Source organism: Pholcus phalangioides, unplaced genomic scaffold (assembly GCF_987345545.1).
Source record: "Pholcus phalangioides strain wild (caught in Gottingen) unplaced genomic scaffold, Ppha-v1.0 ptg000003l_1, whole genome shotgun sequence".
Taxonomy (NCBI): Eukaryota; Metazoa; Arthropoda; class Arachnida; order Araneae; family Pholcidae; genus Pholcus; species Pholcus phalangioides.
In genome coordinates this window covers 45,620,761-45,648,727 of record NW_028301596.1, presented here as the reverse complement: position 1 = coordinate 45,648,727, position 27,967 = coordinate 45,620,761, and the positions used below count along the sequence as shown (strand labels likewise).

Sequence of the window (27,967 nt, the reverse complement as noted above, 5' to 3'; positions counted from 1 at the left end):
AACTTGCGTCTTCCTTCATAGATGACAAACACTGCTTATATAGAATGAATTAAAGGTTATATAGAATAAATTCAAAAGGGAAATTTTGCTCGATAGGGTTACCATCACTGACGTTTAACCTTTTGCGGTCCACCCTGTACTTCATTATTACAAAGGCCCCTTACGATGACAGAAAGGCCTTTGTGAATTCGGCTTCCTAGCAGAACTCATAAGTTATACAAAAACCGCATAAGGACAATCATACAGGGGTCTTTCTCATCGTGGGGGATGCGTTATGAAGTGCGAACTGTACCAGCACCTCCTAGAGATAGATGGCCTCCGCAATTTGCTTGTGACGTCAGTAAGTAGTCCAATTTTCCCTCAGAATATTCAGGGAAAAAAAATTCCCTGCTCGTGCCAGTATCATCGTTGTGAGGAAAAAAAATGATTTAGGGCTCAGAATTGGCACTTTCTATGCCTCACATCCAATCACTATGTGGTATTTGCGAGCCAATCAGGAAGATTCTACGCCAAAATAAGAACAAACGAAATAGGATGCTGTGTTTCAAAATGTGGCAAACTTGCTAGGTAGTGTGAATGACGCTTGTGGCAAACAGTGCAGAGGCCTTCTATCTCTAGGAGGTGCTGACTGTACCAACGAAGTGCCGAAAAAACCTCTGGACCGCCAAAGGTTAATGTCGAATTTCCTTTCAGAAAATCAAGCTTCTCCTTCCTTACAATGATAAGTTTATTGTCTACGGCATAACGATGGTATGATATACACATGGCGTGTGTTTAAGGGGAGAAAAATTTACATTGGGATGTCCATTGACTCGAAGAGTTTTTCTAAGTTCGTGTAATCAAATTCTGAAAGCATCTTAAAACACTTTAAATATTCGAGTTCGCGCTCGTTCGAGCCGATGCACGACCAGCAGTACATCGCAGATCTATGGCCAGTAGCTGCTGGTGCTGCTTCCCTCCATTGCTCGGGGATTTCGCGAAGTCGTGGTGCACGTCGCAGTTGTCGGGCAGGAACAGGAAAGATTCCCTCGCTTCCGGAGAACGCACCACGTGCGTCTTCCTCTTGTGATAGGACCTGCTGCTTCCCGCTGCAGCGGAACTGCTCTCCAGCCGAGTCGACATGGCGCTGCTGCTGCTGTTATTCTTCTTCGAGGTGGTCATTGTCCTGCTCATGTTCCTGACGCCTCGTTTCCCTTTGCTCAGATGGAAAGCCCCGTATATGAGAGGATTGATCATGGCGGTCGAGCTGCCGAAGAAGAAGATCGCCGACTTGAGGTCATCCGCGAGCTTATCGCCGGGATCGTGGAAGATGAACGTGATCATCATGACGTAGTACGGCGTCCAGCAAACGATGAACGCGACGACGATGACGACGGTTACCATCAAGGACTTCATCTTTGCTTTCCTGATGATCTTCCTCCGCATGCCGTCCATTGGGGAGTGGGCCAGATGGGACCCGAAAACGTCTTCCTTACCTAAACGAAGAACAAATGGTATGAATAAAAGAGAATATAAAATTAATAATTGAGTATACTGGAAAAATCTATGATTTAACCGCGCATACGCCTCGTGAAGATTCCTCTGAAGAATTTGTAACGAATTGGTACATTCCGGAATGTCTGTTCTAAGTGCATGAGTGGCCCTAACGTATTTAGGTTGACATAGTGTTAGGTCGAAAACTGAGAAAGGAGGACACCTGCACGCACACCCTTTGTAATGTCACTTTTCCCAATTTTCCCAACAGATGGTGCCATTATAATGATAAAAAAAAAATCCAACATCACAATAATTTTTCCCAACTAAACAAGAACCATTAAAAAAAGAACAAACAACAATCCATCTCTATTTGCATATAATGAATTGTTCCTTCCATCGGATTAGTTTTATTGCTTTTCCTGGACCATGGCAAGAGGTTTTCTTTCATAAAGAACTTTGTCTTTTGTTACATTCCTTGTGATTTTTGAAAGTTCTCATAGCCTTATTAGGCTCTACCCTCAGAAGGTTTCTTTTTCTTTCGTCCGCGTTGCTTTTTTGGCCAGAGGTGATTCGCCATAGTAATCAGCATTCAGCATGCTGTTTTTTTGCATTTTATTTTCTTTATTTCCGAATGGTAGAGGTAACATTCACAATTTTTAATATAGATGGCACCATTAAAAACTCACACATAACACTAATATGCACTCAGACTGTTAGGTACACATACTACTCACATTTCGGTACAACTCAATCGGTAGTAAATTGCCCATTAAGTGTTTTTCCCTGTCTAAGAAGTGCTGCCACATCGGAAGTGAAAGTGGCATATATGCCTGAATTTTCACGTTTATTTGAGTTTCGTGCCTGTTTCTAGCGGAGAGAATGTGAAAGAATATGGAAAACCAAATGCAAAATAGAATTGTGTGACTTTACATATAAGGGGCCGTTCAAGTATTACGTCATCATCAATGGGGGAAGGGGGTTTCCGATTTGTTGACTTTTGATGACAAGGGGGGGGGGGGTTTGGATAATGCTTGCGTCATCAACCACCCTTTATGACAATATGAGTTAGGATTCAGAGGGGCAGAGCTGATGACGATTTTGCTGACAAGGGGGGGGGGGGAGGGGGTCAGCATTTTGCTGACTTTTGCTGACAAGGGGGGGTCAAAAATGGCTAAAAATTTGCTTACGTAATACTTGAACGGCCCCTAATGTAATCTATTATCAAATCTCAAATATCCTGTTTAGAGCATAATTTATTATCAAATTGTGCAAATAAATATTTTTCGAAAATTGGAGATTTTAATTAGTTCATGGAAAAAATGAAATCTCTTACTGGATATGGTGCAAAAAGTGCAGGTGTAGGTGACAATGAGGATGAGAAGCGGGATCGCAAACATGACGACTAGGCTCATGGTCGTGTAGATCTGCTCTTGCCAACTGGCTGTGTAGAAACCGTGTGACACGCACTGATAGAAATCCTCGACGAAAGGTCCTTTCTGCACGCTGAATATCACCAACTGCGAAACAGCAAGGACTTTATACATATGATCACGGCATTACATATCAATTTTAGGTGCAATAAAAATGAATGTGAATGATATAGAAAAACGATCACTTTTGAAAAATTATCATAAATTATTGTGTTGTTCTCACCACGATTCGTTCCATACAAGTAATCTTTCTTACCACTTCAAATGGCACACACACATATCAACTTGCATAGAGCTCGATATTTCCCTAAAATATACAGTAAAACCCCTTCTTAACAAACATCCCTCAGATGCGGTCACCCCTCTTTTATGGCAGAATAATAAGATCCCCTTACATAATACAAAAGCATGCATTTCAAACCCCTCATTAATGGTCACCCCTCTTTTACGGAAGAACTTTTTTTTTGTAACCACCGGTGTCCGAAAAAGAGAGGTTTTACTGTATATATATATATATATATATATTTGCCACCATCTCTCCATAATATATATCTATGAAAATATTTGGGTTCGAGAGCACCTACCCTCCAATATCCCATATTGTGCATAACTTCATCCCACCGTTCACATTATATAACCAGATTCTTATTCTTTATTTTCTTTTGTGAACGATGTTCCCTCTTTAGACTCCCAATGACGAATCATAATTAGATGTTTTTCGATTTTATCTTTACTACGTATCATCATAATATTACGCACATACGTGGTAATATTTTTACAACAATAGAACAAGATAGCCATGCTTCAGCTATAGAAATGATAATGGGGTTATTCCAAATAATAAAACAAATAAACGAGAATTATTCGCAAATTCAAGGGAGCCCCACAAATAATTTTCTCTACGGGCTCCGCGTCTGATAATGGTGGCCCTGGAATTGGCCTAATTCTGAGGGTCTGCTAACATTTTATTTTGGGCTTGAAATCAATTTAACTTGGATATTAATGCAGTTATTATAAACTATAACTAAAACAATAGACGGATTCAGTGCAGTTAGTTTTTGGACCCTTGATATCTCTTTTCTGTTTTTAGTTATTTTTTCTTCCTTTCAAAAATTATAAGTGCTTTTTTTTAGTGCCTATTAAAGGCATTTTTAGAACCTTTTTGCCTGCCTATTTCGACAATTTTTAGTGCAAAACTTCCGAACTCTACTAATCATCATTTTGTCCAAACTTTATCTTCTACTCCACTGCAATGATTCATATTCACCATATGTTTTTTCTGCTATGTTTTTCTTTTGACTCAGATATTTCTCGCTATCTCAATCAACGTTATCTCGGTTTGTCCTCCGTCGTTTCAAAGTACCTGTCGTACTCACAGAGTAAGAATAATATTCTAGTATTTATATCTTTAGTCTATGGTCGTACTCCATCCAGATTCCTTCCTCTTTAACTTCATTTGAGGAGCTTATTTTCAAAAAAAGGACAGTGCAGTTCCGTTTTTTTTTCTTCTAAATACGCTATTTAACGGTTTCCAAATCTTTGGGATGACTTCTATCGGATTATGCAACAGGGTTTATTCAAACGGGAATATTTTTGGTAGAAATCACAATCTGAAGTTAGTCGTTTCTATCGAAAAGGGAACATATCTACCTTGTTTATTCACTTCGGTATTTTTCACTCAAAAGGGACATAACAAAGCGGTTGTCCTTCTCTGGCGTTAAGGGAGCTTCCACCGTGAATGATAGTGTTTCCTCGCGCGCAGAAAATGACCAGGGTGCAATAAAAATGATCAACTGAATGCTGGGCCGTCCTAAGAGCATCATGGGCTCCCGAGCCAAGTGTTTTTCTCAGGTCCTACCTGGTGAATTCTAGAAAATTTAAATTTCCTTTATTTAAGATTTTTAAACACAGTTACAAAACATTTAGGGGCTAAGCAAGCTTGTGAACACACACACACAACACCAAGAAAAAGGTGGCAACAGGAATGGAATTGATAAACAAAAAAATTTAGCAGCATAGCGGCATTTAGCAGCGTATGCAAGATAAAAGAAGATTACATTACAATATGAAACAGATAATTTAAATCTTCTTGAGTTAACAACCAAGATTTTAAATTGATAAAAAAAGATGTACATGAAGATGATTGTTCTTTTATTAACTGAGGAAGTAAATTAAATATTTTGGGAGCTAAATAAAGGAAAAATTTTTGGAAACGAGTTTTATTTGGCCTTAGTACCTGTATAGTATGACGTCTAAATTGCATTCCAGACTTATGTAATTTCAGATTGAGATGGCCACTTCTTTTATAAAACATTTTTAAACTTTTATAAACGTACAGATGTTGCAGAGGGAGTAGCTTTAATCGATTGAAAAGTGGAAATGTATGCGTGAGTCTATTTTTACTCAGAATGATACGGATGAAGGACTTCTGTGTGACAAAAAGTGAAGAAAGATTGCTGACGTATGTCCCACCCCAACATGTAATGCCGCAACTCAATCTAGATTCTACTAATGCAAAATAAAGAAGTTTTAAAATTGATTGGGAACATTTATTCCTGATAAAATAAAATTTCCTAATGTTCTGATTTAGTTCTACACTCAAATAATTAATATGTGTTTTCCAGGATAGTTTTGAATCTAAAAAAATCCCTAAATACTTAAAGGTGTCTACTCTATTTACAACTGTGCGCATACAATCCGAGATATAGCCATCTGTCATACTATGATATTTTAGGACACCAAAATCATCGAAAGTACTAGAACCAAATAACATATATTTAGTTTTATCTATATTTAATTTTAAATTATTATTTATAAACCAGATATTTATTGAGTTAAAATCATTTTGCATGTTATTCCTCAAGTTGATTGAAAAACTTTCAGAGTAACAAAGAGCTAAATCATCAGCAAAAGCAGTGATTTTTCCTTTCAAATTAAAGTTACACAGGTCATTTATATATATTAGGAATAAAATAGGTCCAAGTACTGATCCTTGAGGTACACCAGATATAATTTGTCTTTTAGAACTCAAAACGGAATTTACTTTCACACTTTGAACTCTGTTAGTAAGATATGTTTTGAAAAATTTAAGTGGTAAACCCCGAATTCCTGCATATTCTAGTTTGGTTAGAAGAATTCTATGATTCACGGTATCAAAAACTTTGCTGATATCTAAAAATAATGACGCAACTTTACAATTATTGTTATCTGCTATATACACATTTGAAAGAAAATTAACAAGAGCGCCCTCTGTACTTTTTGCCTTTCTGAATCCAAATTGGTTCTCACTAAAAAAATTAATGCTGTCAAGAAATTTAATTATTCTGGATTTAATTATTTTTTCTATGACCTTTGAGAAGACAGATAGTAAAGAAATCGGTCTGTAATTATTAACATTCTTTTTGTCCCCTTTCTTGTATATTGGAGAAACGATTGCAAGTTTCAGGCACTCTGGAAATTCGCCAATGATAAAACTTAAATTAAACATAAACGATAAGACATCACCTTACATATGGTGCAATGCACTTCAATGTTATGGAATTAATTTTGTCAAATCCTGACGATTTTTTGGAGTATAAAGAATTTATTATACTCAATACTTCATGACTACCCGTAAGGCATATAAAAAAGGATTTCTCAAAAAAATTTAAATTTGAACAATTTAATGAATTACAATTATTAGGAAGATCATTGTTACAAAAATTAGAAAAAAAGTCATTAAAACATTCAGCAATATCAATTGGATTCATTATTTCACCAGTTGTTTCAGTAAAAACCGTGTCAATGCTGCTATATTTATCCTCACACATTAATTTGTTAATTAAATTCCATTGAGATTTCGAATCCCCGTTTGCTTGAATAAATGCTGCAGTATAATAGTTATTCTTATTTTGTTTTATCTCATTGTTTAACGTATTTCTAAATGTCTTGAAATTATATCGCAGCTCAATATCAAACGGTTTCCTTTTAATTTCTTTCAATAATCTATGTTTAAATTTAATTTTTTCATAATTTTTTTTCGTAATCCAGGGTTTTCTTATTCTTTTATTATACTTTACTCTAGTAGAAGCATCAACACGATTCTTAATTAAATCCAAGAAAGTATTCATTGCCGAGTTTGCAGATTCACAACTGTAAACAGTATCCCACGTAACCATTTTTATCAATCAATTGATTTTTATCAAGATAGGTAAAGCACCTTGTTTCACAATTTGAGTCATTGCTGTCATGATCTGTTTCTAAATAAAATAAAGCCATTTTATGATCAATTATGCACAAATCGAGAAGTACAGCTTTTTTTGAATTTAAATTTCTGGATCTACAAAAAAATATGATCTATGCAAGTTGACGTTTCATCGGTTTCTCTAGTTGAAGAATTAATTAACGATTCAAATCCAGATCTTGACATCAAATTCACATGAGAAAAAATATTTGTCTTCAGATCTTAAAATATCAATGTTTAAGTCACCGATCAAATACATACATTTCAACCGGATCTCGTTTTTGTGAGGCCCCTCTTCTCTTGAGGCTCCCCGGGACGTGCCCGGGTGGCGTAGAAATTTCCAGTTTTCGACTTACGTTTTGAATGAAATTCTAACCGCTTAACATTTCCACTTATTTTTCAGAACGAAACATCTCTAAAATTTATATTAACTCCATTGAATGTTGATCAAGAAACATAACATTTAAATATTCTTATACCACTCACGTATTCTTCCTGTTGCGCTATTTTGTAAAGCAGTCCATCTCGAAGAAATATGTTTTTTAGTTCTACTATTAAGTTAGGAAAAATGGAAATGTTCCCTTTTGGAAATTAGCTCCTCATTTCTAATGACTTATCGCATGTAAGATGAACATTGACATACACTGTGCATCGGGGAGAAAAATGTCTGTTTGCTTTACTTGATGCACACGAGAAAAACAAAAAAAAAATACATAAGTTTTTTATTTTAAAAGACAGATTTTTTGAAGGTTTTAATTACGGGGAGGCGAGGCGAAAACTACTTTATCTGCATGGTTTGAACTTTCATCGGAAATTTCGACGATTTTTCTTTCTCCTTAGACAAATTCTCAAACCTAACATTCAAAATATTAAAAAAAATTATTGAAAATAAAAGCATGCGAAAAGAGCACAGAAAAATCTTCATGATTTTTTGTTCATACCAAGCAAAAAATGCCAGAAGAGATCACAAACTTCTCCCCCGAGATTCATTTCATTTTGACTGGCGACAAGTTCAAATTTCAGTTTCAAAATAATTTCGAATCACTTTAAAAGATCTCGCAGAGAAAACTGCAGATTTTCTTCCCTCCATTTCTGCCTTTTTTTTTGTACGTCAGTAAGAAAAATCTCTATAATAATGTTAAGAAATAGAAGAAAAAGATACTATGCTGCGCAAATGACTTTTCTTGTGGGACACAAAAAGAAGAGATTATGCATTGCTTATTGTTCGATTTCGACTTCACAAGAGAAAAAAAAAAAGAACGTTAAGGTTATCCAGGAAAACGTCTATGGAGAGAAGAAAGAATTCCCAAGAATACTTTCTTCCATAATTTCAAGTTATGTATTTATATTGGTGTTAGAAATTTTATATATATATATATACATATATACACACACACACACACACACACCCGTGCCCTATGAAGACTTATCGAGGCTGAACATACAAACGCCAGGCTCGGAGGTAATAAAAACACGAAAATATTTATGGTTACATCTGAAATTCAAATTCAAAGGTCTTGCCTGAAAAGAATATCTTAGGAAGGATCTTGAATAAAAGAAGGGGAAAAAAATTGCGAATAATGCGCCGCCTTTGGTAAAGTTTGAGTTATATTCCTGAGCTAAAGTAGATAGAAACTATCACTATTTCGCAGTTGTTAGCAGAAACGGCCATTCCTCGTACCCGGAGATGGGGTAAAATATATATCGTTCGCCAGTATATGATCTGGTTTTAAAAAAAGAAAAAGGGACACATATATGAGAAATTCATACACCGTGTATTATGCATAAGAAGATCTTTCTGGAATGTAGAGAAAGACTAGAAAGTATCATTTATTCTTGGAATGTATTTTTTTTTTAATTCCGAGATCACTGACAGGAGTTTCATTCAATATTGAAAAGGATCTCTCAAGAAATTCGTAGACCAGGAGCCTAGACTCCGTCCTACCCAAAAACAAACAATACGAGGGGGTGTTTACCTTCCACCACGATTGAAATAAGATGATTTGTTCTTCCAAAAATGATTCTTGTCAGAAAACGTTGTAGGTGATTTTGTTCCCACATATCATAACTTTTTCTTCCCTTATTGAATATTTATAGCTGGAATACGTTCTTTTTAAAGACGGGAAAGCACAGATACAACAGATAGGATACTTTTTTTTAACGTTCATATGGCATCTAATTGAGTGCAGAGCCTCAATGAACGCTTTACCAAATTTGATTTATGTTATCCGCTCAATAGCAAAAACTTCACTGCAAATTAAACCGCAATTTCCGACCATATCCTTAAATTCTTGACTGATACGTGATCTCACGACATTCATGGACTTGAAGCCAATCCCTCTCCCCAAAACGCGCACGCACGCGCTTGCACACACACACAAACACCAGAAGTAAAAAAATGTATAAATGTATAAAAAAAGTGGTAGAATGTTTTCATAGTGGGTCATAGTTTTCATTGCCTATAGCAGCGTTTCCCAATTGGGGGTGCCTGGACCCTCAGGTGGTCGTCGGTCTTTTTACCACAGGAGGAAGGTCGTCAAGGAGACTGAGTTAGTTGGTTTTCGAACGCGCGGAGGAATGGCCGCGCTTGTTGTTGAGAGAGGAAAGTTTTGATATTCATTTACGTTGTAGTCATGCCGTATACATTTTAATTAAAATATATTTTTTTATAAAAAGATGTCGTCACTCCTTCCTGCCATCCACCACCTATAAATCCATCTGTGGGAAAGGGTTCATGTACCTTTCAAAAAGTTTCCTTGTCTTTCAGCCGCAAAAATAAAGAAAAGATTGTCGGTAGGTCCGCAAATTAGAGAACCTCAGAAAGACGCAGATTTTGAATAATGCCTGGCACCAAAAGAGAACAACAGTATATGGACTTGTTTCAAGAATGTAACGCAAAACTTTCTGGGAAAGAAAAGAGCTAATAACTATATGAAAAATTTGTTCAACAGCTGATAAATGCGTGCAGGGATTTAGGATGCGACATGTCCCTAAAAGTGCATTTCCTAGATTCACGTCTGTATTATTTTCCTGAGAACTGCAGTGATGTTTCCGATGAACATGATGAAAGGTTTTATAAAGACATAATAACCATAGAAAATTGGTATGAAGAGAAATGGATGTCTTCAGTGCTTGCTGACTATTGCTGGAACATTATTTCAGAGACCAACAGTGATCGCAAGAGAACAAAATAAGCCTTTCAACTTCTTGGGGAAAAACATAAATTTGTCGATATTTCCTATCAGTAAAAATGAGTTTTTTTTCACAACATTATATGATATAATTCATAGGCCTGTACAATTTCAAAAGTGACTAGAAGAGGGATTATTCCATATTTTGCTTATACATGGTGGATACTATTGGCCGCCCAATTACTACATGCGTGATTCCTTGTGAAAAACCAATACGGAGAATTGTTTTCCAGTTTTTTAATTCGACTAATAATTATGGAGTTATAACGCATTAAAAATTGAGGATGTCACTATCGAATCCTGCCGAATTCCCCGAACGTGCACCAAACGTACAACTTGGCGTTTTTAAGTTGATAGCAATGTTACAACCCTGAGCGTAATCAAAAAAGCTAAAGCTGCGCAAAAACTAGTTTCTTTCCCTTGTCTTTTTCCTCAAAAAATTTCGCTTAACAGTGAAGAATAAAAAGTTACCGCATTTTGGCAAAAAAGTTGATTTTGGGAAGGCAATTTTTCCAATGGATCTCGTTTTTCTAACATTATACATATCTGGTGATAAATTTGCCAATATAGCGGGGTGAAGGTAACACGCAATAACAAAGTTAACAACACTATACGAAGAGGGAAAAAATCGCCAATCGTTAAAGAAAAAAACTGAACTTGGCTTCTAACGGGGTTGAATATTTCAGTTCATTTTCAATTAGCAGCAACCAGCTGCATGGGGGAAAATTTTTGTTTCGTTGGGTGTTTGGCGCGTAACTGACCATTACAAAACTGACACGCCACAAAATTTCAAAACGTTATAAATCTCTTAATGTTCGTCCGATCCTAAAACGGAAAACACTTTTCCATATTAGTTTTCCACAAGGAATCATGTGTGTAATTATTGGGTGGTCCATAGTATCCGCCCTGTATAAGATACACAGTGTGGACAAAAAAATATTTAAAAAAATCTGAAATTGCCTACAACTTGAAAACTATGTCTGACACAGAGGAAAAAAAAAACCTACATATTTGAATTCAGGAGGCAAATTTCCATAAGAATCAAATACTGTTATCCATAGATAAAAGGGCTTTCATTTTTATTTGTGGAACAGTGATATCCACAGCTGGAATACGCTCTTCGTCTTTTAACGCTGCAACCATAGATACAAGGAGAAAAGTGCTATGACGTAACTCGTCATCTTTGAATGTAGAGTCATACTGAAAGCTTGCTGCCATTTATTTCTATAATCAGCTCACCACGAACAACATCATTGCCTATATAAAACCCGCTATATTCTTCAATTCTCGATTCATTAAACTTCACGTCTTCCCATTTCTATGCCTTTTGCTTATGATTTCTCTTCCCTTAACGACCTTTCCCAAGAAAATACGAGGAAAGAAAGAAAAAAAAACATATAAGAATATATATCTATTCTAGAGCTCACATAGAATTCGTCTCAACCGATCCCATTTGTATTCAAATGCGGAGATTTCCACTCCCTACTATTTTTTCTTTTACCTTATATGCAAATCCGTGAAATCCGAACAACAGAATCATCAAGAATCCGCAAACGCTCGCCAAGAGAGAAAAGAAAAAGCATTGTTTATCTTTTCACTTCTCCAAGGAAAGGGCATCATCGATACTGAAAGTAATGAAGAACTCTACGGGGCCTTTACGAAATTCTGCTTCGCGTGCGTATCCTTCATAAAATGAATTATGTAAAAATAGATGTGCACACACATGCGTATAAATTTCTTTTGTGAGAATCGAAAGTTATATTTCCATTTCACCCTTTCTTTGTCCTTCAAGATACCCCTTTGAATAGCACTTCTTACTTCCTTACAGACCGTACCTAACAGGTGTTTGAAGTTCCATACAAGACTTATTGTATGCAGAGTCGCCCTTGGGTGCGTGCGACAGGGCTGATTTCATTCTAGGATTGCAGCTTACATCAATTCTCGAAGTATTTCCTTCATAAAGATCTCAATTTCCATCCATTCTGCGTTTTCATCGATTCTACAATTTTTCTCTCATTAATTCTGAAATTAATCATTGCTGAGATGATTTATCTTTTCATTAATTATGAATTTTCATTAATTCTGAATTGTTTTTCTTTCATTAATTCTGAATTGTTTTTCTTTCATTAATTCTGAATTGTTTTTCTTTCATTAATTCTGAATTGTTTTTCTTTCATTAATTCTGAATTGTTTTTCTTTCATTAATTCTGAATTGTTTTTTCATTAATTCTGAATTTTTTTTCATTAATTCTGAATTTTTTTCATTAATTCTGAATTTTCTCTCTCATTGGTGTTAGAATTATTTCATTTTTAATTCATCAATTTTAAATTATTATTAGTTCGCAGATCCTTAGGCCCTAGTTTTCATTAGTTTTGAAATAATATCTTTTATCAATTCTCAGCCACCTCGTTGGGCATTTTGCCTGTTGTGGCATTGTATTTGTATTTGTATTCGTATAAAATTTTCTTTAGTTCTGAATTTTCATGGCGTCAACATTTTCGCCAATTTTTCGTTCATTTGCGTCTATATATTTTTTTTTGAGTGAATATATTTTTCAGCATTTCTGAATATTCTGTGATAATGCATGAATCTATGGATGCCGATTTCCCTCCATTCACCAAATATGTGAAATCGGTGTTAAAGAACATCGAAATTACTTTCACACCCCGCACCTGATAAAGGGAGCCCCGATTGTATTGTTCCTTCCTTACCTAGATGAATGAATGGAAATGAATCTCTCTCCCTCTTGGTAGAACTGAAAAATAAACAAAAATTTCTATTTTTTTTCCTGTTTTTCCAAAGGCTATATTACTGATTTGCTCGTAAATCTTCCACAGTTTTCACGACTAAGATCGAAACGTTTTCCTTGATAAAGATTTGGGTTTTTTTTCTTTAACTGATAAAATTAGAAATTCGAAGTTGAGAAATAATGAAGAAACAGAGTAGAGCTGTGACTTTTAATCTATTAAAATTTTCTTCGTGCTAAAAGAAAATTTAAAAAAATTGCAGTTGAGATCAAAGGTACTATCAAAATTATAAGCTTCCACTAACGTTATACTCTATATGAGACATTATTAAAGGATCTTCTAAACTGACCATGGTATTGTCAGGCACAAGCCCGTAAGTAATTTTCAAATAAGAGTTATGGGTAGTAAAGAGATGAAAGTTAAGAGGAGACGAAAATTTTCTCTAAATGTTATACTAAGAAATGAGATCAGAGTCACGGGTGTAGATGCGAGAAGGGATGGTATCTTCCCAGCTCAATTACTGAAAGGAAGAGTGAGTAACATCAATGTTATGAGAAATGATAAAAAACATCAAAGTTATGAGGAAGAAGCATCAAAGTTATGAGGAAGAAGCATCAAAATTATGAGGAAGAAGCATCAAAATTATGAGGAAGAAGCATCAAAGTTATGAGGGAAAACATGAAAGATATGAGGATGAGTAATCAAAGTTATGGAAGTTGAGATCAAAGTTATAAAGAAGAGACATCGAAGTTATGAGGAAGAAGGAAGAGGGAACAAAGTTACAAGGAAGAGGCATCAAAGTTAGGAGGAAGAGACGTTAAAATAGGAAGAGGGAAGAGACGTTAAAATAGGAAGAGGGAAGAGACGTTAAAATAGGAAGAGGGAAGAGACGTCAAAGTTAATAGGAAGAAGGAAGAGATATCAAAGTTATGAGGAAGTGAGATCCAAATTATAAAGAAGGGACATCCAAATATGATCGAGACATCCAAGTACGATAGAAACACCAAACTTACGATAGAAACACCAAACTTACGATAAAGAGACATCAAAGTTATGATAAAGAGCCATCAAAGTTATGATAAAGAGACATCAAAGTTATGATAAAGAGACATCAAAGTTATGATAAAGAGCCATCAAAGTTACGATAAAGAGCCATCAAAGGTATAAAGAAGAGACATAAAAGTTATAAAGAAGAGACCAGAAGTATAAGAACATTAGATCCAATCCTTGAGAAATCCAAATAGAAACTATCAGCAACATGGTTCCCCCACATCCTAGAGCAGATCTTCTAGGCTGGGATCATATAGCGGGTCAAAACAAAAAATGTTGAGATTCGTCTAGGGGGCCCCAGGACTGGAGCCCTGTCAGCCTTGCCTTTGGGAGGGGGGGGGGCATGATCTGATCAGCAAATGAAATCTACTCATAAGACAATCATAAGCAGCTAAAGGAAAACAGTCCCAAAATTAAAGGGATACTTTAAGTAAAAGTTCGTAAGAGCAGGGAAATGCCCGAAATGGGCGAAAAACCGTCGGGCAACGACGGTTTCTGGGCTCAGAACTTTCTGAATGTTTACTTTGGTTACTGTGGTTCCCTAGCAATGCGTTTCAGACATGTATATGCCTTTACAATGGTTTGTCACTTCTTTAAATGTTGCCAGTATTATGCATAATAATTCATTCCTTCATAATGGTTTGTCACTTTTTCAATCTTCCCAGTAAATGATGAAAATCAAATTATAAGCAAGACATATTACGAATATTTTCACGCATTTATACATATCCAAAAAATTTGTAACCTGTGGAATGCTGAGGACAGCACTGAGAGCCCAAACAGTGACGACGCCACGGCGTACGATGCGCCTGGAATGCATCTGTCTCATCGGGTACCTGACGGCGCACATCCGATCGATCCCGATGACGACAAGCACGAAAGTGGAAAGGTGCAGAGAGAACAGCTGCAGGAACTTCAGGGACTTGCAGGTGAAGTTGTCCGCGTACCACTGGACGGTGTAGAACCACAGGGCTTCCGCCATAATGCAGAAGAACGTCACCATCAAGTCGGCCACGGCCAGATGAGCTATCAGGAAGTACACCGTCGACGAGCTGTGCCTCCTCGTCTTGAAGATGGACGCGAGCGTCGCGACATTGCCCACCAATGACAGCAGGCCGATCGCCGTAAGGACGATCACTTTGACCAAAGTTGACGAGGTGAATTGCGGAGCTTGGAAAGGAGCATCGTCGGGCGAAGAGTGGTTCAAAGCGGATGCACTATCGTTCCACGAATCCGCGACCGCGTAGATGAAATCGAATTGGTACGAGTAATTCTTACGTTGGAATGAATCAACACTGGTATTATAGGCGTCATTTGTCCAGTTCGACGACATCCGCTCCATAGCGTCGACTTCATTTGGAGCGACTTCTGGCATGGCTAGTTCTGTGAGTTTTCACAAGAAGGTTTGAAAGAGCATCTCAATGATGCGTGCAGCTGTGACTCATCAGAATAACCAACCAAGATGGTCGCCATCATACTGAATGCCATCTCACATTTCGTCTTTGGCCAACATCTCGTCATCTTCAATTGACGATTCCTCTAGAAAAAGAAAAAAAAAAGAATAATATATATTAACGAAGAAAGTCGCAAAATTTACTCGTATCTCAATAGCATTAGCAATGTTATAAAACCGCACGGTATAGTGCTTGGCCTAAAAAAAAGTTGATATGGGGAAGATAATAAGTTCAGTCCCGTAAATTACTCTTGATGTATGCTCATCACATCTTTTTCCACCACGAAGTTGTCCTCCACCCGAAACATCCCCTTCGATCCATTTCTTGACTTGGTTGATACAAGTGTCCGAATGATGCCTCAAACAATTTTTCAGGGTTATGCGGCCAATGCACCTTGGCAATGTCACACATTTGCCATGCACAACATTTTTCTTGTGAAACATAATTTAATACACCTCGGATTGCAGTAGTCCTTTGTTTCCCGCCAATTGGCCGTATTTTAGTAATTTTACCCATAATTGGCAATGTTTTATATGTTTTGGCAAGAATTTGTGATATCACGGATTCAGCATTTCTATTACCATATTTTTCTCGATGAAATATAGTCAGCTAAAAAATGCCAATGAGGGTTTTTTTTGGGGTCACGTAATATTTCCCTCTTTCAGTGAAGAGTGTGAGGGGCATACAAACTGTATCCATGGTAACCAACATGGCGACTTCCTCGGAGGCTCATGAGAAAAACAAATCTAGATTAAAGAAATGTAGAAAAATTGCAATTTTTTTTTCCTTTGTGATTGGTGAAACATATTTCGAAAGTTGTTTTTGAGGTTCGAGTTATCGATCTGCCTGTTTTTGTTTAAAAAAAGGCTCCAATTAAAGCTGCGAAATTTTTCTTCAATATAATTATTGGACCACTGTCAATTTTTAAAAAAATTTAAACTATATAAATTGAGAGAGAGAGAGAGAGAGATGCAGTTGAATATTAAAAGACAAGAAAGAGATGTTAATTTTCATTTTCATACTTGAGAGGATATAAATAGGAAGATAAAATCAATGTTATTGCATGGATATTCCAACTCGAAAGTTGGTCCGGCAGATTATTTTATATTTGATTTTTGGGCTTTGTATTTAGTGTGTGTGTGAACTTAATATTTCAAAAATAAAGAATTCAATTTAATTTTTTAAAATTATTATTGTTGTGTAAAACCCCATTTTGAATTTTCACATTTCTACTGTAAAATCAGCAATTTTAATTTGATTTCTATGTTGATCATCCTGTGCTTATCCCTAAAAGTGATGATGATTATGACATCTATTCAAAAAGCCTCATATACTCAGCCATTGGCGTACGCTTTAATTCTTTGAAAATATGGAAAAAACATGAAAAGATGATTTAGGGCAACAATTTGGTTACATGTAAACGATAAAAAAAAGTACTGTTTAGACATGATGCATGAGTTTTAATAGGGCGTGTGGTCTCCTCGAACAGCTAAGACTGCTGCACACCTGTTTGCCATGGATGCGATGAGGACTTTGGGGAATACTGTTCCACTCCTCAAGAAGTGCAATCTGCAAGTCTCGGACAGTAACAGGCGGCCTTGGTCGCGCAGCAATGCGTCCATCAGAGCATGTCCCAAACATGCTCGATTGGATTCAGGTCAGGAGAGCACGCCGGCCATTCCACACGCTGTATTGTTTCAGCTTCAAGCATGTTCTCCACCATACGAGCTCTATGCGTCGGGCATTATCATTCTGGAAAACAAAGGAATCTCCAATGGCTCCAGCGTAAGGGATGACATGAGGTCGCAGTATCTCGTCTGCATACCTTCGGGCCGTCAAAGTGCCATTCCGAATGATATGCAGGTCCGTACGTCCGCCTATGTTGATTCCACCCCATACCGTCCAACCAGCTCGTCTGTATTGTGACCTTTCACGAACGAATGCGAGGTTATTTCGAGTGCCCCTGTCCCTCCATACCAGAACACGTCGGGTGTCACACTCCAGACTGAATCGGCACTCGTCTGTAAACAGCACTTGGCTCCAATCATGTTGCTACCAATCTCGATGTTCAGCAGCCCATCTTCTTCGGGCCGCACGGTGGCGTAGGGTCAACGGAATGCAGACCATTGGCCTACGTGCATAGAGCCCTCCCTCATGAAGCCGATTACGTACTGTTTGGCTGGACACCCTTCGTCCTGTTGCCAAGAGCAACCGTCTTTGCAGCTGCGTAGCATTCTCTGTTCTGTTTCGACGGGCTGTTAACCGTATATACCGGTCATCAGTTGCTGTAGTGGCGCGTGGCCGACCTTGCCCTGGTCGACGTCTAACATTTCCTGTTTCTTGGAATCGATTCCACAGCCTTGCAACAACAACACTTCTGGCGACTCCAACAGCGTCCGCGACACTACGTTGTGTTTGCCCGGATTCCAGTCTGCCTATAACACGTCATGCCATGGATTCCGGTAAATCACGTTGTTGAGACATCCTCAAGTCACCTTGTCTCAAAAGAAAATACTGCGCAATCGAATTTCACAGTTACGGCAGTAAAACAGACGTTTCTGCAACATCCCGATTTCTGCCCTTATCTCCGTTTTCTGGTTTTTGACGTCATGAACTTTGATTTGCATATGAAGTTTTCTTCTTCCGTTTCCTGCTAGGCTTTAAATTATGGATGATTCATTTTATGCTACTTATCGGTATACATCTTTGCGTAATTTTGTTAAAACCATGTGCTCCCCTAATTGTTTTGAGCAGTGTAGATCCACACGGATTGGTTAAAATTCTGAATTTAACCAATCCGTGTCATCTTTAGTCCTTTCAAATGGAATTGTAGTTGAAACTGTGTCGGTGAACACGGCCGTGAGTCAAACATAGTAGGTGCTGTTCAACATACACAGCATCTTTTTCTTAACCTCACAATGCACATGTAAAAAACACGCTATGGGCGTTTAGTTTTTTTTTGGGGGGGGGGTGGGGGGAGGACTAAGATGTAATAAGCCTTATTCTTTCCTTTTTAGTAAAGTTATTTATTTTTAGTAAAGTCCCAATTTACCAAAAATTAGTTCCAGTAAGAGCAGAATGGGTCCAGCCTGAAATGAGAGGGAAGCCCGGTTGTGTGCCGATATTAAGTCACAAGATATACAAAACTTTAATTTATATCATTAATGATTTCATTATGTCACTCACCCCCCCCCCCCTCCCAAATCCTGGTGCCGCGTCCCTTAACCGGTATGTTTGATGCCCAGAGATGGAAACCTTCAACCCTTGGGGAAAGGGCACAATACTCGTACACTTATATATACATTGTCATTTAACTTTCCCTAACGTAACACTTCGTTAATTACCGGAAGCAGTGTTTGTTCCACGAACGTGATTAGCTCTGGGAACACCAGAAGTGCCATAAATTTAAAAAGGGTCTGGGGTCCCCCCCCCCCACTCAAACACATGAAAAATAATCGTGAGGGACGACGACATGTTTCATTCTCGCTATTACTCTCGGTTAGGAAATATTCCCCCTAAGGTATTTTGTTTCTGGAGGACGAATTAATTAACTTTCAAAACCAAGTCTCGTAATAACGTCTCATTAGCACAGGAAACGCCATAATCACGCCTAAAGTATTTACGAGCTCAAAAAGCTGGAGGGTGGGGGCGTTTTATGGGGGGTAGGAGGTTCGGTTTAAATTATTTTATGAAGCAATATTAGACGGTGAGCTAGAATCTGGAGATTATATTAAAATATGTATTTATTTAAGCATCGTTTAAAAACGACTTTACTCGTCGTGCCTCGTGTTGAGGGGAGGGGAGGGAGGGGGGGGGGGTGAGACTGCGTTCTTCTAAAACTTCCTTTTTAGAAAATAATGGGCTATCTGCAATACTGCGCCATTGCGTAAAGGGGCTATGTAGTTGTGATGACAGTAGAACAGTCAATTGACGAGCTTCGCAATGACGGGGCCGTCAACATCATCAATCATCACCGTCACGGCCATCTTAACGGCAAACGCGGATCCAGTAAGGGAAGGGTAATGGGGGATCCTGATCACCCCTGCCAAGAGCAGAATAGTATGGGGGAAATTTGTCTGTCCCGTAAAATACGGGATGATCAAATGAACCTACACAATAAGTCGTTTCCCCGACACATTACGCTGGATCCGCTTGCTTCCGCTCCATTCGAAGCTGAAGATGCATGTCACCGCTCCATTCGCAGCTGAACATATCTGTCCCAATTCCATTCGCAGCTGAAGATGCGCCATCTTAACAGCACTGTGGCCCATCCGGGCAAAGTAATTTTCTAGGCTCCCCCCCCCCTCCCCAAAGTGAATGACCCATCTACCAATATTCATACTTATCATTGGGGCTCGGATTTTTATGACGTCAAATTTTTTTTCATGACAAGTCTTATTATGACCGCTCAAATTTTCGAGCGATCGGTCACATTTTAGGAATTTTCAAGCAATGAATCGTTTTTTTTTCGTCATTTTACCACCGAAAATATTAATCCGTAAGCATTTTCTTCAGAGATGTAGTATGTTATGCACTTACAATGAATTCTGGTGTTCTTTTGTTTTTGGAAAAGAACTTTTTGCATTCCCAGTAGCCATTTTTTTGTTCTCGGAGGATCCTTTCGCTATTTTTCGGAATGGCAGCCAAGCACTTGCGAAAGATGTCATTCATTCGGACACTCGAAATCTTCACGTTCAATGCATTTCAATCGTGCTTCAACACGGGGGAATTGTGACAGGAAGGGCAAACTTGGTTATGCCACCGTTCCCCGACACTGTAAAACTCCAAAGATAAATAACAATTTTTTTTGCATTATGTTTTGAAGTTAAAATCAATTTTTTTAATTTTTTCCTCCCCCCCTAAAATTGATACTCCCTCAAGTTTGATAGTTGCCCCCACCTCCCCACCTTATTTCTGGCGCTGTCTAAATTTAAGTGTTCAGAGGGGGAAAAAAAGTTACGGGAATTTTCTCAGGAGTTCGGGGAGAATATTTTCAGCACCGATGGTGGTGGCCGCTGTGCGGTCATATGGGCATTGGGAGGGATTCGCATTACGAAGACCTGTGTTTGAATCCCAACGGTGGCGCAGTTGTGGTGGTTGGCCGAATTTCGTTTTCTGTTATTTTCCAGCTTCAGGTGCAAATGGGGAGTCTATCTCCCCGTTAAAAAAAAAATCTGGCAACATATCCTATAACCAAGGCCGCAATCGAACTCAATTTACGCCCGATGTGTACCTATTTTCCTATATTTTGGCATCCCCTTCTCATAATTTTAAGCGAACAAAAAGCAAACTTGGCAGTCTTCCTTGCCCAACGCACGGAGCACACCAGATTCTATACCTCCCCCACCACTACATTCCTCTAGTTGAGGTCCTGCCTACAACTGTAGAAATATTCGAGCATTACACTCACTCCCAATTCGAAATACAGATGGCAGCACTAACTTCACGGAAAACACTAGATACGCAAGTAGACGGTGGTTAGGTGTACCAGGTATAAGTTAGGTATGGAACATATACACACACTTTCAGCTCAACTCACATCTTAAAGCGGATAAAATGGTAGTAAATTGTTCAATGACGGTAGGCCGGATTGGTGCTCTGTTTAAAAAAGAGGTATCGATGGTACCACTGCTTTTTATTTTGTTGAATATGTTAAAAGTTCCATTACAGAACCGATTTAATGTGCAGCAACATTGCAGTTCCGCTTAAGAAACAATCAACGGGATTGCAGAAACTAAGAGTCTGCTTTTACGACAATCCTTCTTCAGATATTGCTCCATATGGGCAATTTTCACCAAACTTTCAAAAATTAAGAAATGGAGAAAGCAGGCAGAAATGGGGGGAGAATGGGGGGGGGGGAGGCAAAGGGAGCAGAAACACAAATAAGCGAAGGAGGCAGAAATTTAGAAAAGTTGAACAGAAATGAAGAAATGGGCAAAGAAGACATAAATTAAGAAATCGACGAAGGAGGTCGGAAAAAAAGGAGGTAAATTGAAGCAAAAATTAAGAAACGGACAGAGGAGGCAGAAATGAAGAAATGGGCAAAGGAAGCTGAAACTGGGAAATTGGCAAAGAAGGAAGAAATTAAGAAATGAACAAAGAAGGCATAAATTTGAAAAGGGACAAAGGAGGCAGAAATTAATAAATCAGCAAAGCAGGCAGAAATCAAGAAATGGGCAAAAAGCAGTTAGTAATTAAGAAATGGAAAAAGTGCAGGCTGTAATTGAGAAATGGAAAAAGCGCAGGCTGTAATTAAGAAATGGAAAAAGCGCAGGCTGTAATTAAGAAATGGAAAAAGCGCAGGCTGTAATTATGAAATGGAAAGAGCGCAGGCTGTAATTATGAAATGGAAAGAGCGCAGGCTGTAATTAAGAAATGGACGAAGGAGGAAAAATTAAGAAATGGGCAAAAAGCAATCAGAAATTAAGAAATGGGCAAAAAGCAGTCAGAAATTAAGAAATGGAAAAAGCGCAGGCTGTAATTAAGAAATGGACGAAGGAGGAGAAATTAAGAAATGGGCAAAAAGCAGTCAGAAATAAGAAATGGACAAAGACAGAAACTAAAAAATAGAAAAAGCGCAGACTGCAATTAAGATATGGACGAAGGCAGAAATTAAGATATGGACGAAGGCAGAAATTAAGATATGGACGAAGGCAGAAAGTAAGATATGGGTAATTTTTAACATCAATTACAATCAGCATAATTATTGAAATCACTTCATGTATTGCTACACTTTCGTTGTGCAAGTGCTTGAAATAGGAAGATACATTATGACATCAAAGACGTTTATCTCAAGACAAAGTTTAATTTATCAGACAGGTGAGAGACAGATTGTGTTAATCACAAGTGAAAATGCTTCCTTTAGAATTGATGGTGGGGGAATTTTGTCTCACTCTACTCTGAAATCCTTGTTGTTGAGACATCAAATGATATTGGACGCTGTGTTAATCTACCTGCAACGAGTTCAGGCGGAATGGTAGTAGCCCAGCAGTAAACTGCTCGTAATGCTGAAAAGTTTCAAGGAAGTCTCAACTCAGATTGAAGTCAAGGATTACCGTGTAATGAAAAATTCACGCGTTTCTTCCCTTCCATTTAAAATCCACGTACTTAATATTGCAAGAGAACCAACTCTCTCTGAAATTCTAATCGACAAGGCAGCAGCTACAGCTCTTGCGAGCAAACATCGCGGAACCTATTTCCTCAGCGACAAATATAGTCTCAATATTTACTCAAGGCAACCAAACAAGCCTTTAATGAAACGCTGATTTTTATTTAAAACGTCAGAGAAGAGAGTGAAGTCGACTTTTGCTCCGAGATATTTCTCTCTTCCTTCTAAAAACATTCATAAAAGATTTAAACATCTTTTAACTGGAATTGGACCTCCTAGAAGGTACAGAATCTTAAATTCATGGACTCTGTGTGTGCGTGTGTGTTTTGGGTTCCCGGATTCCAAAAATTAAACTACGAAACACGTTTATCTCGGCGCAAGTTACCAATTTGAAAGATAAATGGCTGCACCAACTGACGTAAATTATAACGCACACTTGTCGGAAATTGTTGGCCCCTGTCTGCAAAAGATGGCACCATTACACGGACCGAACACCCGATAATATAATCCTCAAGTGTTAATATTATTTTTCGTACGAAAGACTATTCTTTTTATTCCTTTGACTGTATACGAAACAAGCAAGAGTCCTGCTAAAAATTTCTCGGCACAATCCGATAACAGGGTCGTCTTAAGAGCATCATGCACCCCCCCCCCCCCCCGCTACAAGTGATTTTTCTGAGGCGGCAATATTCCGCCTGGCAAATAAATATACACGCTAACTCTCAAAATTTCAACGAGATCTCATTTTTGTGGGGCCTCCTCTTCTCCTGAGACTCCCGGGCAGTCAGTGCCCGGGTGGGCCAATGCGTTAAGACGGCGCTGTCCGATAACACCAAGTTCAATCATGAAGATTGCAATCCTCAGAGATTGCATCTCAAGGTTACCACTGGCTTCTAATTAATTATTGGATTATCAGACGGATACATTTTCAGCGAAGAATAAAAGGAAAAATCTTCCAAATTGACTTCATGTTTGATAACATTGGCGAATTGGCACCCCTAATTTGGCGAATTCAATCTTGTATTTGCTCACCAAATGAAACATTCGTCGCTATTTGATGCAATGGAGTTTGGTAGCAAGAACCTTAGTGTATCATAAAAGGGTATTCCCAGAAGTCAACAATGGGTTACACACAATCCATCTAGAAATCAAGACACAATCCATCTAGAAATCAAGACACAATCCATCTAGAAATCAAGACACAATCCATCTAGAAATCAAGACACAATCCATCTAGAAATCAAGACACAATCCCTGTAGAAGACAAGACACAATCCATCTAGAAATCAAGACACAATCCATGTAGAAGACAAGACACAATCCATGTAGAAGACAAGACACAATCCATGTAGAAGACAAGACACAATCCATGTAGAAGACAAGACACAATCCATGTAGAAGACAAGACACAATCCATGTAGAAGACAAGACACAATCCACCTAGAAATCAAGACACAATCCACCTAGAAATCAAGACACAATCAACAGTCCTCTGACAAACAATACATTAGACATAACCTTCATGTAGAAGACAAGACACAATCCATCTAGAAATCAAGACACAATCCATCTAGAAATAAAGACACAATCCATGTAGAAATCAAGACACAATCCATGTAGAAATCAAAACACAATCCATGTAGAAGACAAGACACAATCCATGTAGAAGACAAGACACAATCCACCTAGAAATCAAGACACAATCAACAGTCCTCTGACAAACAATACATTAGACATAATCTTCCAGCAGACAATGAGTTTTGGCATCCAGGGCAGTAGCTAGGAAATTTTTTTCGCAAAGACTTAGAGGCCGTTCAGTGGCGGCTTAAGCAAGGGTGCCAGGGGTGCGGTGCACCCAGGCGGCAGGTTGTAAGTGGGTGGCAGCTTGGGCTCCAGTTGGAAATAAAAAAATTTAAACATTTCCGACATTAAAAACGCACACGAACGGCATAACGCTTTTGAGCTATACCTTGACGATGAAGATGTTGAGAAAACTTGAGGGAGACAGAGACAGGACCTGGAATCGTAATACAGTGAAACCTCTATAGAACGGAAGGTCAAGAGACTGAAACTATTTTCCGTTCCAGAAAGGTTTCCGTTTTATAGGGGTGCACATAAAATATATGTAGTGATTTATTTCTATCGTTTACGAAGCTTGTTTTGAGGACATCACCCGAACTTCTACATACCAACGAATGTTAATGAGACATAAATATATCATTATTTTGAATTTTTTCATGTTAGCTGTTCCAAGTAACTAAGCGTTTGAAATTTCATATTTAATGCGCTAATAGTTAAACTTCAATGTAAAAAGTTCTCCGGATTAACAATAGAATGGACACTTTTGTCAAAAATGGAAATTTTTTAGTACTGTGAAACCTGGATACAAATTATTCAATTAATATAATTATTATAAATATTCAAACTATAGGGGGGGGGCGGCAAAGGTCCCAGACCAGGAACCCTGTTGCAGGCGGGGGGGGGGGGATTGGTGATGATTGCTCATCAGTAAGAGCTGTAATGTTGATCAAATAATCTGGCGTAGTTAAGAAGGGTGAAATAATCCTCGAGACCGAAATGTGGGACAATTCTTTAAAAGCGGGATGTATTTTCACATGAATTTTTGTCCAGTAAACCATGATGTATGGCTTTGTACTTGAAAATGTCAGGCCTGGCGCCTCCTGCCATGGTCGTATTTAGGGTGGCACACATGAGGCTTTGCAACCGGGCGGCAGGTAATCTCGAGCCACCCCTGGGGGGCCATTCAAGTACTACGTAATCGGATGTTTAGCCCTTTTTGACCGCCCCCCCTTCTTCCCCTCGTCAGCAAAAGTCTGCAAAAAGTCTGACCCCCCCCCCTCCCTGTCGGCAAAATTTCGTCAGCACTTCCCCTTAAACGCATATCGAAATCAAAGTACACGGGGGAGGGGGGAGCACGAGCCCCCTATTCCACCCAGACGATTCAAAATTTATTTTTCTGATGCAAAAAATGAAATTTCTTCAAGAAATTAAAATATCGGAAGGAAATACCTTTATATGTTATTATAACAAATTTCTGTTAATTTCAATGGTATTTGAAGTCTAAGGACTCAAAATTTCTCTTTAAGATATTCATTGCGATGAATTTGACGATTATGCCCACCCCCGTGGCCTCACATCCTGATGCGGGGCCCCTAGGATGGGACCTTTGGCGGGCCCCAGACCAGACTTTTCATGGGCCCCTTTATAGTTAATTTATAGCGTGAAAAAACAAAAAAATGTTGAGAATCGTCCCCGGAGCCCTGTCAGCCTCCCCCTTGTGGGGGCCATGCCACCCCAAAGCCTTTTGTGCCACCTCCAAAGTACGATCCTGCGTACTCCTTTGATTCGAGTACCTTTCGAGAATATACATGGGGAGTCTGACACTGATGTAGTGAACTTTGCTATGCACATGCACGGGATTATTATTCACATGATTGTATAAAGTTGTTGCCCAGTCTCTTCTGATGAAGAAAAAAAAATCCATGTTTCTAAGTGCAATATTCATAGGGATATTCGAATTTGATAAACAGAGGAAATTTGAGAAAGAACACCGTTAAATGCGGGAAGAACCGTTTTACCCGACGGACTGCTGGTGAGATAAAGGCCGTGCTAGCACTTACAGGACACCCTGTATATTTAGCAGCTGAGAACTAACAATTTTTTTTTCCGAGTGCAAGGTGGGGCCCCACATCACGCGTGATCAAGTATATTTCAGGGGAATAGTAAATAACTACACCACAAAAACGGTTGCTTCTTTTTTTCAATGTCCCACCTACGCACAAACCACAGTTGCGGTCGCAACTTTATAATCATACAATAAAATCCCCTTTTGCGAACACTAGAATCTTTGCTTATCCCGTAAATCAACGCAGCCCGTTTTCTCGTCCACATCATACGGGAGCGTAGGAGGGAGGGGGAAGAGAGTGGCGGTCGTCATTTACAAAATATTGTGTAATTGGCATAGGTAGGCTCCCCCCCCCCCCTCCGTTCGAAGAGCATGTGTCCACATATGTACGGGAATCCAGCAAATCGCCCAAGCGATGAGTGAACGTGCTGAGTAGATACAAACTAGGTTCGTAGCCAGAAATTTCGTTCGGGGATACCTTTCATTTCGTTCGGGGGGGGGGGGGGGATCAAAGTGATAGAACAATAGGTTTCTCACATTTCGGGGGGGGGACCAGACCTCTCAAGCCCCCCTTGCTACGGTCTTGATACAAACAGTTCTCCCTCTCTCTCTCAGCCTGATTCTGATTTCCCCTCCCCCCGTTAATTGGGACAGGACGTGGTGAGAGGTGCGATCTATAGAGGTCTGAGAGGTCTACTAGAGAAGGTCGATACAGGACATGTCATTAGGGGGGGGGGGGTGTTAGTTCTGAGGTGTCCACAAACTAAGGAAAGGTTTTTCTTGTTTTTGGCATTCCCAGTATAAAGATGTCATTTAAGAATATTTCACATTTTTATAACGGGTGGTTGATGACGTAAGCATCATCCAAACATCCCTCCCCCCGTCATCAAAAGTCGGCAAATCCAAACCCCTCCTCCATCGATGCTGACGTAATACCTGAATGGCCCCCTTATTCGATTTTCATATTCATCAGTCATTTTCTCTCATCTCGAGGGGGGAATATGGACTGCTAGTTACCCGCAATTGACTACGGCTAAGACGCCTTCGTATATATATATATATATATATATATATACATTATATATAAAGGGCCAAAGGGGGTTCTAACTACGGCTGCATTCAAACATGACTTCATCCTCACATGAAGGGCCATGTTTATCGATAATGTTGACCGAATATCATTCGCGTAGCCTCCGGTGACCAAACAGTCTCCCTAATATTGACTCCAGATACTAAAAGCTGGCTGAAAACTTGCAATTAATAATCGATGACGATGAGTCCCAGATAAATATTGACGATTTTCGGAGGAATTATTTTATAATTAAATTTTAAATATTGATCTTTTTTTAATGATTTTCTGTTTTTAAATTACGTAATCGGCATTTTATCTTATTCCTGCATTAAAAATATGGTGAAGAAACAAATATAAGACCAAGCGAGTGTGAATGTTTGTAGATCTTATCATCTCAAGGCAAAAATGCTCTTCTCTTTTTTCTCTCCCTCAACAATAGAATCTCTTTTTACTGGTGATAACGTAAAATTCACATGAAATGATGAAAAAAAAAAAAAAAAATGGCGGCGAAATGCGGTCTGTGTTCGAGATTAACGAAATATTATCATTAGTTTACTTTTCACTCGTTAT

The 27,967-nt window shown here is 38.5% G+C and overlaps 1 protein-coding gene across 1 annotated transcript in view; it reads right to left on the bottom strand.

Moving 5' to 3' along the window:
- Positions 1-712: 712 nt before the first annotated feature.
- LOC149088684 (gonadotropin-releasing hormone receptor-like) overlaps positions 713-27,967 on the bottom strand; it is a 53,247-nt gene continuing 25,992 nt past the window's right edge. The window contains exons 2-4 of the mRNA XM_089248892.1: positions 14,863-15,656; positions 2,810-2,993; positions 713-1,475 (exon numbers count right to left, since the gene is read on the bottom strand). Of these exons, the coding sequence (XP_089105018.1) occupies positions 868-1,475; positions 2,810-2,993; positions 14,863-15,492 (1,422 nt within the window). The 5' untranslated portion in view covers positions 15,493-15,656 and the 3' untranslated portion in view covers positions 713-867. The remainder of the gene's footprint in view (positions 1,476-2,809; positions 2,994-14,862; positions 15,657-27,967) is intronic.